Source organism: Taudactylus pleione, unplaced genomic scaffold (genome assembly GCF_031769625.1).
Source record: "Taudactylus pleione unplaced genomic scaffold, aTauple2 ptg003505l, whole genome shotgun sequence".
In the NCBI taxonomy this organism is placed as follows: Eukaryota; Metazoa; Chordata; class Amphibia; order Anura; family Myobatrachidae; genus Taudactylus; species Taudactylus pleione.
In genome coordinates, this window is record NW_028287850.1 from 315,662 (window position 1) to 329,865 (window position 14,204).

The following is a 14,204-nucleotide window of genomic DNA, read 5'->3' on the forward strand; positions in this document are numbered from 1 at the left end:
GGGTGCAGGGTGTGCGTAATTATATTGACACAATTGCTGCCTTGTCTTGAAGGATAAAATGGAGATTCTTCCGCACCATCCGTCAGGCAGCTCCAACTATGATGAGACGGACACATTGGAAATAGAAGAGATGGTCAGTGAAGATGAGGAAAGTGAACTTCCCCCCTCGCCATTTATAATTAACGAGGGTGAGAGCGATTTAAGTGAGATCAGACCAGCGGAAAGCGGAATAAACCTGCAGAATGATTTGGAAGCTTTTACAGCTCTCCTGACCCTACAACACAAAGAGAACAGTCTGTACAAGTCATTGGAGCCTCCTCAGCCACTGACAAGTGTACCACCATCAGACTACTTGGTCAACCATGATATTAAAGTGGACTATCTGCCAACCAACGTGTTGAACATCACCATGGCTGACGAGGAAGAGCATGAAGAACCGTTCCAGCTCCAGTTCTCCATTCCATCATGGATCACCACTGGCAGGACAATCAGGCTGGACTCTGTACAAATCAACTAGTGACCCCCTCTGTGCGTCTTCCCATATAATACGTCAGCCAATCAGGAACGGTGTCACTAAGACAGGTTCTAGACCTACAGAGAGTTCATCAGCAACGCAGCCATAAAATGAGCACATACTGAAATCAGTCCGGGACCTGCACTAATATAAACGTAACAAAAGTTTTTAGAACGCTGCCTCCTGCATAAAATGTCCATGTGCGCTAGGCGGATTGGGATAAAGCCACTATACCATTCAATGTGTGGTCATCCAGCTGCTGTGAAATTACACATCCCAGCATGGCCTGCCACAGTTTTGCTACCAGGAAACGCGGAAACTGTGGCAGGGCATGCTGGGATGTATAGTTCCACATCAGCTGTAGAGCCGCATGTTGAATACCCCCTGCCCATATCATCCAAATACACACAGCAGCCATTTACCACGGATAAACAATTGCACACAGCAGCAAGATTTCCTGTACTAAAGGATGTGGAGGAAAACTGATATAATCAGAAGTTCTAAATGTATGAAAATTTGGATATTTTTTCCCGTCAGCTGACAATTCAGCCGGCACATTAGGGTTAGTGGTTCATTAAATGCCCATTGCAGGATAACTTGGCAGTGAAGGCAAACTCCTGTGTACATTCTAGGAGCAGTACTGCCACCTAGTGGTAGCTTGGAACAGTTGCACCAAGGGAAGGAACTGGTCGATGCACACACTGAAGGCAGCCATTTTGGAAGGTAAGGCATGAGAGTGCAGCCTATTGGTTCCCTAGGTGATGTGTACACTAAGCAAGCAACCAATTACACAGCCCCAGTGCTGGCCAGACATAAATGCCACCATTCAGCGTGCTGGTTCCTCACAAATCCCAGCTGTGGACTGTACAACATGGGTACACCAAGACAGGGAGTATTTTATTGGAGAGGAGGGAACACAATACTTAATTATAGGTTTCCTTCCTTATACTTTATTTGTAGCAATAATGTATCAGTGTGAAATAAATATCCTCATTTGTTTATTAACCACTTAACTGGCACAATTTTTTTTTCCCAAAAACAGTTCAGAAATTATTATTATTTTTTTTATACAATTGAACTGGATCAACATCTATTTAAAACTTATCCAACACAATTTTATTAAAAAAATAAATAAATGTTTCTTTTTTTAAACAGATCGCATAAAAATCGATATATAGGAACATCCAACACCAAAGCCACCTCAGTGATATATTTAGCCGAATCACAGAGGTCACCCACCGGTGTCACTTGATGTGTGGTAGCATCCGACAGAAAAGACTCCTCTGGGGAGTCTGCCCAGAACTCTATAGCCTTGGCCACCCAGAAGATAGCCATAGCTGGTTTGGAAACTGCTCCTGAAAGAGAATACATTGATTTTTAACACACTTCTACCTTCCTATACGTGGTCCTTTAAGAAAGAAATGGATGGCATTAAGTAGAGTAGCACTGTTTATTAAGCGCGTCACATGAGACCACCGCCGGAGGCGATTCCCATTTAGTACAAAGTTCCTCAGGATAGGCATAAAGCCAGGCGTCTCTGAGGCTGAAATCGCTTCCCAGGCAATTTCCACGCCACTTCCTTATGCTCCACTAGCTGGTCAGATAAAGGAAAAACTGCAGACGTAATCCTCATTTCTTTGACCAGAGAATGTTTGCACCGAGGAGTAGGAGGTTCATCCTCCTCTATGACTAGGGCTGAACGAGCAGCACGGATCAGAGCAGGAATATTGATTTTTGACTTAGACTCCTCCTCTTGCGGAGAGGGCTCAGTCATCCTCCTCTACCATCTCCCCGTTATCAGTGTCGTCATAATCATCCTATTGTGTAGATGGTGATGACGGCATGGACCGTTTGGCCGGGCTAAGGGGTTTATCCCCATGAAGCATAACCTGGAGGATAACCGAGGTATCTGTCAGGTTCTGCACTGCAGTAGACAGTATCTATCCATGGCGGTGGCACAGATTGAACCGGCATGGGTGAAATCTGTAAGGGCTGGCCCTATGAGGGCAAAACCGCCTGCTGTGTGAACCCCATCTGGGGAAACACGGGGGGTGCTGCCCATCGCCCCGCCTTGGTAAAGTCTGAGCAATATGTCGTAGTTGGGACTACAGAAGGGGCTGGAGGATTATGACCCTTGTTACGTTCATCTAGTCGCTGTTCAATGAATGCTTTCCAATCTCAATAGTGTGGTTCCAAAGCACAAAGTGATTTAATAATAAAAGATAGCAGATTAACAATTAATGCAATAAGTACAAAGTACAGCCGATACATACGCAAGCGCTCTGGATCCAGCAAACAGCCATTCAATCCTGAAGTCTGTGGTCACACAAAGGAAACTGTTTGCTGGTCCCAGGGATCAGAGATATATACAGTTTGTTACACAGATAACAAAGGAGGTGATTTGGCACGTTTCCATTGGTTCAGGCTTCAGGTCAGTCTGGTGTGAAACAGGACATTGGTCAGTTCAAAGGGTGCCCACAAAAGATGGGGGTCAGATCTCCAACTGCTGAAACATGATTTCCCTCCAAAAAACCTAGTTCACTTCAAACTGTCCATTTACATTACACAGACAATAATATTTTTATCATTAATTCCCTATCATCCATAACTTGCATACGCAAGGTGCGATCTCTTTGCCGATAGGAACGGATGTCTGCGAACAAATAGGGATTTAGAATGATACCAAACATGATATGTCCTCTGTATAGTTATTAATAACTATAAATAACTATCAACCCTGGTTATAATGACAGTGTGTAGGAACAATTTTATAAGTGTATGTGTGCAAATGTATAAATATGTATAAAAATGCATTCGCATGTGATGTGCAAATACACGCTAGCACGCTGTAGCGTGCTAGTCGCATGTTTTCATACAAAGACGATAGTATCGCTAGATAATAATTGCAAACTACTTCATCCAATTATTTGACTTCGACACCCTCTAAGACCCAGTCCTCCACATCTACTTCTGCAGCACAAGAGTTACATGACTTGAGCAGGGCTAGAGTGGAATCGTGCACATCATCCCCACTTTCAGACATAGCAATGATGGAAGAGTACACTTGTTTGTGACAACCCACACAATAAATACATATTATATATATACACACAATATGTGATACTTGGTGTTAATGAGCTCGGTAGACTGGGGTCAGTGGTGCAGTGAGTAGGTGCAGAATTAGAGTCCACACGTAGCATTCCAGTTAAATAAACATAAGTAATGCTTCACTTCCAGCATGTGAAATCAGGAAACAGAAAAATAATAAAGAAAACTAGCCCTTGTTTAGGGTACTAAGCTCACTTCCTGAACCCTCTCTACAGAAGCAGCTACTCTGCATGAAAGTCTCTCACAGTCTCTGAGATTGGTGGTCCTTCCTGCCACATGCACGACTGGACACTGGCCTCCTGGCCTGGTATAGCTTCCTTAGCTTGTTGGCTGCTGCCTCTCACAGTCTGGTCTGCTTCCTTGCAGGTACCATAGCTCAGTCCCAGAGTTGGATAGCCTTCCCTGTATCTCACAGGTCTAGGCTCAGGCCTCCTGGCCCTCACTGGCTTGCTAGCACAGTGAGCTCTGCCTCACAGGACTGAGTTCACTCAGCAGCCCTTACACCTCTTCCCAGAATCCTTTTCTTCTCTGTGTGGGCAGATCTCTCCTGCCCCACACAGAATCTGCTGCTCACCAGCGCCATCTCTGGTGATAGAGATATATAAAAATGTGAGGCATAATAAACACCCTGACTTGTAATTGTAAGAGTTCAGAAAAAGAAAGGTATAGATAGAATGGCTGACAGTTGAAAAATACAGGTAGCGGTAGCATACAGTCACATACAATGCAGAATAACACCCGCACAGTGGACTACAATTCAACTACCCAGACTAGGTGTCTGGTAGGATATAGCACTACATACGCTGACCAGGAGGAGAGGTATGTGGGGGGACCCAGGCCCCCACGTTCCTGAGAGATCTGCAACTTTACCAGGGAGAAAATGTCCTCTCACAGGAACGGCCCTTCTGAGGTCTCTGGAGGAGTGCTGCTACAGCTTAGTCAGACCACAGTGGAAATGCGCGCTGGGCAGCGGGGAGGAGCCGGCTGTAAACAGGGAAGGATGCATCCCCTGGCCGGCAATTAACCCTTAAGACGCTGGAAGCGCAGTCTTTATGTTTACTGCGCTCCAGCACAAATTCCCCCAGGTTATCATTGTGGAAGCGCAGGTTTCCAGGCCTGGCTCCACTGCCGTCATCTCCCGGTCCATCCCCTGAGACCGGAGTTGAAGGACTGAAAAAAGCGGAACACCGCATGCAGTAATCTGCTGTGACTTACCTGCCTCCCCGTGAATCCTGCTGCAGTCCAGGGACTCCCACAGGGTCGGGCTAGCACAGACCCCGGGCTCCTGCCAGGACCCCCGGATCAGTACCGGCGTCTCGGCGCCAGTGGGGTGTAGAGAGGCAGCGTGGACGTCGCACTGGACTGTCCACTAGTAAAAACAATCAGTAGAAATCTTCAGGGGCTGTTATACAGCCCCACTGCGCTACAGTGACCAGACTCCGGCCGGGCACCAAACGAAACTGGGGTGCCTCTGGCCCGGGGTATAGGGAGAGGCCCAGTGCATCATGAGAGAAAAGTTAACTGCGTGGTGCCCAGATGTCCTTGCCATCACCTAAACCCCAAGGTCTCCCTGTGGAGCCTATGGACCCTGAAGAAACATTGTTTTATTTCATCTTACTATTTGTCTATTGATTTAAACTGTCTTAATGTAAATGTGCTCTCAGAGCATAATTATTTGCCTTTAACCAGGTGGAATTAGGTAGTAGTTCCACACTCCTAGCAGCGACTTGAATTTCCCATTTACGATTGAGCTCAGTTCCCACCCCCTTACCTTTTTTTTGTTCAGACTCCACCTAGTACTATCAATGCCACCTTTGATGGTCTTTTGACCCAAGTATCCCCTGAGTGAGTCAGGTAGTGTGCCAGTGCAGTCACAGGGCTTGCTGAATCTACATTCCCTCACTACGGCTCACACTCGACAATACAACCTACTGCTGGTTGTCCTTCCTCTGCTCCAATTACTCAGACTCCCTGACTGTATTTTATAGACTGTGTTTTGTGCTTTGACAAAGCATATCTAAAACATATAAGAGTAGTTCCATAGCAGTGTTAACTCCCTCTACAGTAGATGTATAGTGACCTGCAAAGATATATAGTCAGTGGACTCAAGTCAAGAAGTTTGAAAAGTGGCAACCACCAGATTAAAAGTACCAAGGTAAAGCCCCAACAAGCCCCCCCCAAAGATATACAAACTTCAGGAGCACCAGCTAAAAGCTGTTGAGATATAACATTTCTAAAGGAAACGCAGAAGCATTTACACTTAACCTTCCACACGGACAAGTGTAGGCTGTCCACACGCTATAGTGGAAGAGACTGAAGTTCTGGCTGTGATCATAGTTTTTATGACCTGCTCAAGATGAACTCTGAACCCAAAAACTCATGGCCTCAGTAGCCATGCCATGCAAGCCAACTGAGCCAAATCTCTGTGGAAAATAGACCTGGACTGAAGACAGGGCCCAATAATGGCTGCCTCCAGGCAGCTCTTGTGAAGAATGTTGGCATAACCTTGAGGAGAAGGCATGAAGAACAAGACCTATAACAGGAAGCCCGCACCTCTCGAGACAAGAACCATAGATACATTATGGCAGGAAAATCCAAGTCGGTGATCGTAGAGACAGGAAAACCCCTGGGCAACAACAGCTTATGTCCCCTGGAGCATGGAAACAACCTAAATAAAATAGAAATTAGTTTGCAATAGCCTTCCACCAAAGAATACTAGAGGAAACAACACCGCCTTCGGTCTGAGACACAGCAGGCTCTGGACTCGGACGTTAGACCGGCCAAGTCATCTTACATTCATGGTGACATTACCAAAGTCCTCCTGTACTCCATATCAGCCCCCTCTGGATGCAAGGTAGACTGTGCAATAGAAACAACCCCTCCGCATTTTCCACCGTGACGTCCTACAAGGACACAGAAGAATGGTAAAGAGTTGGCTACACCGGGAATAGGAGCCGACCACTTGAGAGATCTCTCTGGAACCGGCAACTACTACAAAGACAGGGAAGATTAATGAACTACAGTAGATTCACATTTTTCGATAATGCAAGAGGAGGACTGGACGAGTAGAAACACCAGTTCTGCTTTCCGTTTCACAAACTCCATCTCAGGATGGCGAATGGATGTTTGTTAGGGGAGAAGAGCAGTAAAGACAGCGGTCTTCCCTGCCTTCTCCCAGGTCTCTCCGCCCCCTTCGCAGACAGCAGCCAATCAGAGGAGCCCAGCCCAGGGCATATTCATATGCCAGGTCTCCTCTGAATTATGACTCCCTGCTGCCCAATCTGTCCCAGCTATACCCCCGCTGTTGCCACTATATTGTTAGCAAAGTGTCCCGGCATACGCATTCGCCGGGTCACCTCATCCTAACTGCCTGGCGCCCGCATCCCCATTGCCCACCACTACAGTTAGGTGACCCAGCATTTAACAGGTCACCTCCATCCTGGCTGCCTACTGCCCCTACCCTTCTAAGGCCGGCTCGCTCTACACAACTCCCCCCTCCCACACTACATTGCCTGATCCCGTCGCTGCTCCCCTGCTGGTGGACGGTACTGTTGGCGCCTGCAGACAGATCCAGCTCGCCGAGACCACAATTGAAGAAGGATCGATGAGATTCGCAGAAGAGGAAAGTTTACATGAATGGCTAGATAACACTACTATACATCACAACGATATGATGCCAAATTATATAGTGATAGTTATCGGTAGGGGTCTATTTATGTAATAAATGAAGCATCAAAGTCTCACCCATTTCCCCCCCCCCCCCCCCCCCCAAGACATGTCCAAGATGGAGAAATAAATTCTGAGGGGGGGGGTTCTCTTACCTTCTAAGGACATGCAGCACTCTAGACACCCTGTGACCAGCTTGGACCTAGTCGGGTAATGGAATCCTGAGGATACAGCCTGGGAGAATGAGAAACTAAGGGGGGAATTCAATAAGCTGCGATCATGCGAAAACTTTTTGCACCTCTTGCGCGATACTTTTGCTTATCGATTCTATGGACGCTCCAGCTTTTCTGAAAAAAAAAAAATGAGATGGACTTTGTAGAAATAGAGATAACAAAGATAAGTTCTTACCATATCTCATATTTTCTACTTCAGGGTCCATAGGGTATCCACAGGATACCTTGGGGATGTCCCAAAGCAGTATCCTTTAAGGGTGGGGACGCTCCTGTGCTGAAAGGAGAATCCGCCGCCCGAAGGAAGCATCCTGAGAGGCGAAGGTGTCAAACCTGTAATACCTCATGAAGGTATGGACAGAGGACCACGTAGCAGCCTTGCAGATCTGGACTGCAGAGGCACCACGTCGAGCTGCCCACGAAGGACCCACAGACCTAGTGGAATGAGCCTTCACAGAAGGGGGAACCGGCAGACCTTCATGAAAATAAGCTTCAGAAATAGCCATACAGATCCAGGCTGCCAAAGTTTGCTTTGAAGCAGGCCAACCCTTTTTACGGAAGCCATAGAGGACAAACAAGGCATCCGACTTCCTAAACGAAGAAGTGCGGTCAACATAAGTCCTTAAGGCCCGCACAACATCCAAAGTGGCCTCACCCACTGAAAGGCCAGGTGAGTTAAAGGCCGGAAAAACTAATTTCCTCGTTAACATGAAACTGGGAAACAACTTTGGGAAGAAACTCAGGACAAGTGCGTAGCACTGCCCTGTTGCCATGAAAAATCAAGAAAGGGGGTCTACAAGAAAGAGCCCCTAAATCAGAAACACGTCTGGCCGAAGCTATGGCCAGAAGGAAAACAGTCTTAGCTGTTAGCCATTTAAGATCCACTGAGCCCAGTGGTTCAAACGGCGGTCCCTGGAGAGCCCTCAGGACCACAGCCAAATCCCAAGGCGCCACAGGTGGAACAAAGGGTGGCTGAATGCGTAGAACACCTTGCTAAAAGGTGCGCACATCCGGGATTGTAGCAATCCTACGATGGTACCAGACAAGACAGGGCCGAAACCTGTACCTTCAAAGAAGCAAGGCGAAGCCCATGGTCTAGTCCCGCTTGCAGGAAGGCGAGAATCAGAGACAGACGAAACTCACGCGGTGCATAACCTCTCGGCCGACACCACTGGAAGAACGTATGCCACACGCGATAGTATATTCTCGCGGAAGACGGCTTCCAAGCTCTGAGCATGGTACGCACTACAGAGCTGGAAAACACCCTGGACCTTAACATGGCCGTCTCAACAGCCACGCCGTCAAAGACAGACGAGTCAGGTCCGGGTGAAGACAAGGACCCTGTGACAGAAGGTCCGGATGTAGCGGCAACCGCAGAGGACTGTCCACGGACAGACCCTGAAGGTCTGAGAACCAGTGCCGTCTGGGCCATGCGGGAGCTATCAACAGGAGCGTCCCTCCTTCCTGTTTGAACTTCCGGATTACCCGTGGAAGAAGGGAAACCGGCGGAAAGAGATAAGCAAACCGGAACGTCCACCGGACGGACAGAGCATCCACCAGAGACGCCTCTGTCTCTTGTGCGAGACTCGTACACCGGCAACTTGTTGTTGTGCCGGGACGCCATGAGGTCGATCTCTGGAAGACCCCACCTGTCCACCAGCAGTTTAAAAACGTCCGGGTGCAGGGACCATTCTCCCGGATGAACGTCCTGGCGACTGAGAAAGTCCGCCTCCCAGTTTAGCACTCCCGGGATGAAGACAGCTGATATGGCTGGAAGATTGCGCTCCGCCCATACCAGGATCCGAGACACCTCCACGAGAGCCACCCGACTTCAGGTTCCTCCTTGCCGGTTTATGTAGGCCACGGTGGTAGCGTTGTCCGACTGGACCTGCACTGGGTGACCTTGGAGAACCCGACGTGCCTGCTGGAGAGCGTTGAACACCGCTCGGAGTTCCAAGATGTTTATTGGAAGCTCTGCTTCTGCCGGAGTCCACCTGCCCTGGAACAAGTGTGGACCTGAAACTGCTCCCCAGCCCCGAAGACTGGCGTCCGTCAACCAGACCCAATTCGCCACCCAGAACGGACAACCTTTGTTGAGATGGGTCGTCTGCAACCACCAGGCAAGGGACAGGCGAACCTCCGGAGTGAGCACTATCGTCTGGGATTTTAGAGACTGAGGCAGTCCATTCCACTTGGCCAGGATCAGGTGCTGCAGAGGTCTGGAGTGAAACTGGGCATATTCCACCATTTCGAATACCGACACCATGGAGCCCAGTAACCTCATCGCCGAGTGGAGAGACACCCGGCGGCACTGCAGACAACTGCGCACCCTCGACTGTAAGGCAGAGATCTTTTCCCCCGTCACAAAGATCCTTTGCTGTCCCGAATCCAATAAGGCTCCGAGGTGCAGAATCCGCTGAGACGGGACCAGGGTGGACTTCTGCCAGTTTATTAACCAGCCGTGCCATTGCAGTAGCGCAATGGTCTGGTCCAAGTGGTGCAGAAGGAGCTCCGGAGATCCTGCCACTAATAGAAGGTCGTCCAAGTACGGCAACATGCGGACCCCCTGCAGCCGCAGGGAAGCAGCCATGACCGCCATCACCTTGGTGAAAACACGTGGTGCTGTCGCCAAGCCAAAAGGTAACGCCCAGAAGTGGTCGCTGCGGATTGCAAACCTGAGGAACCGCTGATGGCGCAAAAGAATAGGGACAAGCAGGTAAGCGTCCTGTATGTCCAATGACACCATGTAGTCCCCAGGTTCCAGCGCCAGAATGATGGACCGTAGGGTCTCCATCCGAAACTTCGGCACTCGCAAAGATTTGAGGTGGAGAATCGGACGAAACGACCCATTGGGTTTCTGCACCAAAAAGAGATTGAAATAGAAACCCTGGCCCTTCTGGGAGAATGGAACAGGCACTATAACTCCAGCCTGGAGCATAGTGTGCAACACTTTCCGCAGCTTCGTGGCTTTGTTGCGGTCTGATGGTAGACCCGTGGTGAAGAATCGAGCCGGAGGTCTGTGCCGGAAGGAGAGGGCATACCCGTGTGAGACCACCTCGAGAACCCAAGTGTCTGTCGTGGTGACCGACCAACACTGGGCGAACTGCAGCAGGCGGCCTCCCACTTTGGGATTACCCAAAGGGAGGCCCGGACCGTCAGGCCGCAGGCTTGTCATCTGGCTTAGGGGCCGGACGTCTGGTACTCCAGGCCTGCTTCCGGGGCTTGGCCGATTTCTTGGGGCCAGCCTGTCGGGGAAAGGACTGTGTCTTAGCCCTACAAGACCGAAAGGACGGAGTACCTGAACGAGAAGGAACAGCTGCTGACGGGAGACATGCCGATTTAGCTGCCGCCAGCGTGGCTACAATTTTGTCCAGGTCTGGACTGAAGAGAACTTCTCCGTTAAAAGGCAACACCTCCAAACCCTTTTTGGAATCAGCGTCCGCCTTCCAGGATCGCAACCACAAGGTGCGACGAGCAGCCACAGCTACCGAAGAAATTCGAGACGCCAGGGTACTAACATCCAAGGCCGCTTCGTTCATATAAGTGGCCGAATCCCGGAGATTGCCGATCAACTCCGTCTGCTCAGCCAAACAGTCGGAATCGAAGGACGCCTCCAACGTATCAACCCAGCGCTCCATAGCTCGGGCAACCGAGCAAATGGCCATAGCCGGCCGCGCAGCCCCCCCCCCCCCCGCAAGGGAATAGATGGACTTCAGGCAGATCTCCACCTTGCGGTCCGTAGCATCCTTAAGGGAGGACATGGATGGCATGGGTAATGTGGCACTACGGACAAGGCATGTCACATGAGAATCCACCTGAGGGGATGCCCACTTTGCAAAATAATTGTCCGCAAACGGATACGCCACTGCAAAACGCCTTTGAGGCTGATATCGTTTGCCTGGCTGTTTCCACGCTTCCTCTAGGTGGTCAACTAATTGCCCCGAAAGAGGAAACACTGTGGTATCTCCTTTAACATCTTTGAAAAAGGCGTATTTGGACTTTGATACCGGAGGCTCCTCATCCTCAATAACTAAAGCAGTACGGACTGCACGAATAATGCCAGGTATATACACCTTAGACTTAGTGTCCGACTCTTTAGGACGGGAAGTTTCCTGGTCAGAAAGATCCAGAATCTCCCCATCATCGGACGTCCCGTCGTCATCCTCATAAGGAGCAGACAGAGACGCCACCGGCCGCTTGTGAGGCCTTATCACAGACTCCCCTTGTAACACTTCTGACAACTGCTGTACAGAGCTTGTTAACGAATTAACCCACGCAGGCTCATGAGAGACCTGAGGAGGGGAAATAGGGAGACTGTGGGGTACCATCAATTGTCTTGGGAAACCCTGCATGGTTGACGACACCACTGACTGCTGGGACAAACCCATCTGAGTGAGGGCAGGCTGCGGAGCTAACTGGCCCACGAGGGTTCTAAGCGCTTTGGCAAAACAAGCCCAGGGCGGCTCCTGTACTGAAGCCGTGACCGTAATCGGTCGAGTCAACGAATAACACCGTCTACATAGTCCTTCCGCACTGCCGTCCCCCTCCGCTATAGGTACCTTGCATGTAGTACATAACAGCTGGAGAGGAAAATCACTTTCAGACATAATGGTAAGTATGTGACCCCTCTCACTGATACTCGTTAGTATAGTGTGAGACCACCCTGCAAGCACCGCACCGCAAGGGCTTTAGCAGAAAGAACAGGGACAGTTAAATGCTGACAGATAGAAAATGAAAGTACAGGCAGCAGACGATTTCTTTGCATTGCAAGTGACCTATGCTAGCAATTCCTGCACTATCAGCGCTGATCGTCAACTACACAGACTCAGTGCCTGGTAGGACACAGCGCTGCATACACAGACCTTATCCAACGGAGGAGAGGTGTGCAGGGGGACCCAGACCACGATGCCACCGTTCTTCAGCGTCCAGCAGCGCTCACCATGCTTCTTCCAAAGATGGCCACCGAGGGGCAGAGAGGAGGCCGGCCTGGGGGAGGAGCGCTGACACAGGACCAGTCAGCGTGTGCAGAGAGGGAGGCGCCGGCTGTGAGACAGGGAAGGCACGCTCCCCTGGCATGCATTTAACCCCTGGGACGCCGCAGCTCTACCGCGGTCCTGCTGTCATAGGGGGGTAGTGGAAGCGCAGGTTAGAACCTGGCTCCACGCTGCAGCCAGTCCCCACGGAGCCCCCTGCCTGGGGACTCTGGACCATGTGTTTCAGCGGGGGACCCACCGCGGGACCCCGCTGCTTACCTTTGTCCCCCTTGATTCCGGCCATGGTCCTAAACATCTGGGGTCACCGCTAGCTGTGACCCCAGATGTCTACCAGCATCCCCGGATCAGTACCAGCGTTCTGGTACCGGCGGGGGTGTAGGGAAGACAGCATGGACGTCAGGACTGACTGTCCATGCTGTACTTCCAGATGTGCACATTTATAGACAGTACATACAGTGCACCACAATCAGAGCAGCAGCTTCCACAATCAAAATTTGCTGACCCCCAGTCTAGGGTGTCTGCCAGCCTTAAGGATCACTTTTCCACCAAAGAGGAACTGTTCATGGGGAAGAGCACCTACACCACCCCCCTCACGGCTTAAAGGTTCACACTTGCCGATATTATAAGCGAGTGTACGATAACGTTCACTATATCGGCCTGTGTGTACGCTAGAACTATGAACGATAACGACGAACGAGCAACGGTGCCCGCTCCCGCAGGTCGTTGGTCATTCATCACCCGAACATGCAGGCCAACCTCACGATATTGTCAGGTAGTTGCATGTTCAAGGATGAGGGAGGGAGCCCGGCACTGAATATCGGTCAATGTCGTAAACGACATTAGGCACATCCCTGCCAGGGACACACTAGACGATATCACTCATGCCGACCGTCTGCTCCCCGACTGTGCAATCCCTACAGGGGACTAACGATAGGTGTCGAAATCCTGACACCTATCTTTATCCCTAAACCGGAGCCCAAGGCCCGGCACAACGAACGAAGGTAAGCCGGGCGGCGGGCGCAGACAGCCGTGTGTGTAGGGGGGAGCATAGGGTCTACTGGGGGGGAACGGGACTTGGGGTTAGGCACCGCCCTGGGAGGGTTGGGCACCCCTCCAGGGTTAGGTTTAGGCTGCGGGGATGGGGAGAGGGTGGGTTTAGGCACTTATGGAGGTGTGTGTGTGTGGGGGGGGGGGGGTGTTCGTGTTAGGCACCCCTAAGGGAGGGTTAGTTATACTTAGGTTAATAACCTGTCAGGATCTTCACTGCTGCCAGTCTTCCGGCGTCGGGATTTCATACCGATCCTCATAGCACACAAAAGAGGCCGGCTATCCTGGTTTAGAACTGCTGGATGGAGTGAGCCTCGTCAAACACATAATATCCACCAGACTCCATTTTCCATTGTTCTCATAGTGAATCACAAATCTACTAAAAGAAAAAAAAAGTTAATAAAAAATAAACGAAACAGAATGAATGAGCAGCCAAGAAAAACGTACACTCACCAAGGGGGATAAAATAAAGATGGCGGGTGTAAAGGGGGGAGAACCTAGATTACTAGCACCTACTCCAGCACCCTCGATAATACAAGGTGATAAGTGTCCACCAGATAGGTGGTGAGAGATGGAATATTCACCAAATAGGACATGTATTTACCTGCACAGGAATCACTCACATATAAATGTTTCAAAAGCATC

The 14,204-nt window shown here is 50.1% G+C and overlaps 1 protein-coding gene across 1 annotated transcript in view; it reads left to right on the forward strand.

Annotated features, from left to right (window-relative positions):
• Window positions 1-1,585, forward strand: part of LOC148430677 (interleukin-12 receptor subunit beta-2-like) — a 64,107-nt gene extending 62,522 nt beyond the window's left edge. The window contains exon 15 of the mRNA XM_088466543.1: window positions 53-1,585. Within this exon, the coding sequence (XP_088322669.1) occupies window positions 53-517 (465 nt within the window). The 3' untranslated portion in view covers window positions 518-1,585. The remainder of the gene's footprint in view (window positions 1-52) is intronic.
• The last annotated feature ends 12,619 nt before the right edge of the window (window positions 1,586-14,204 follow it).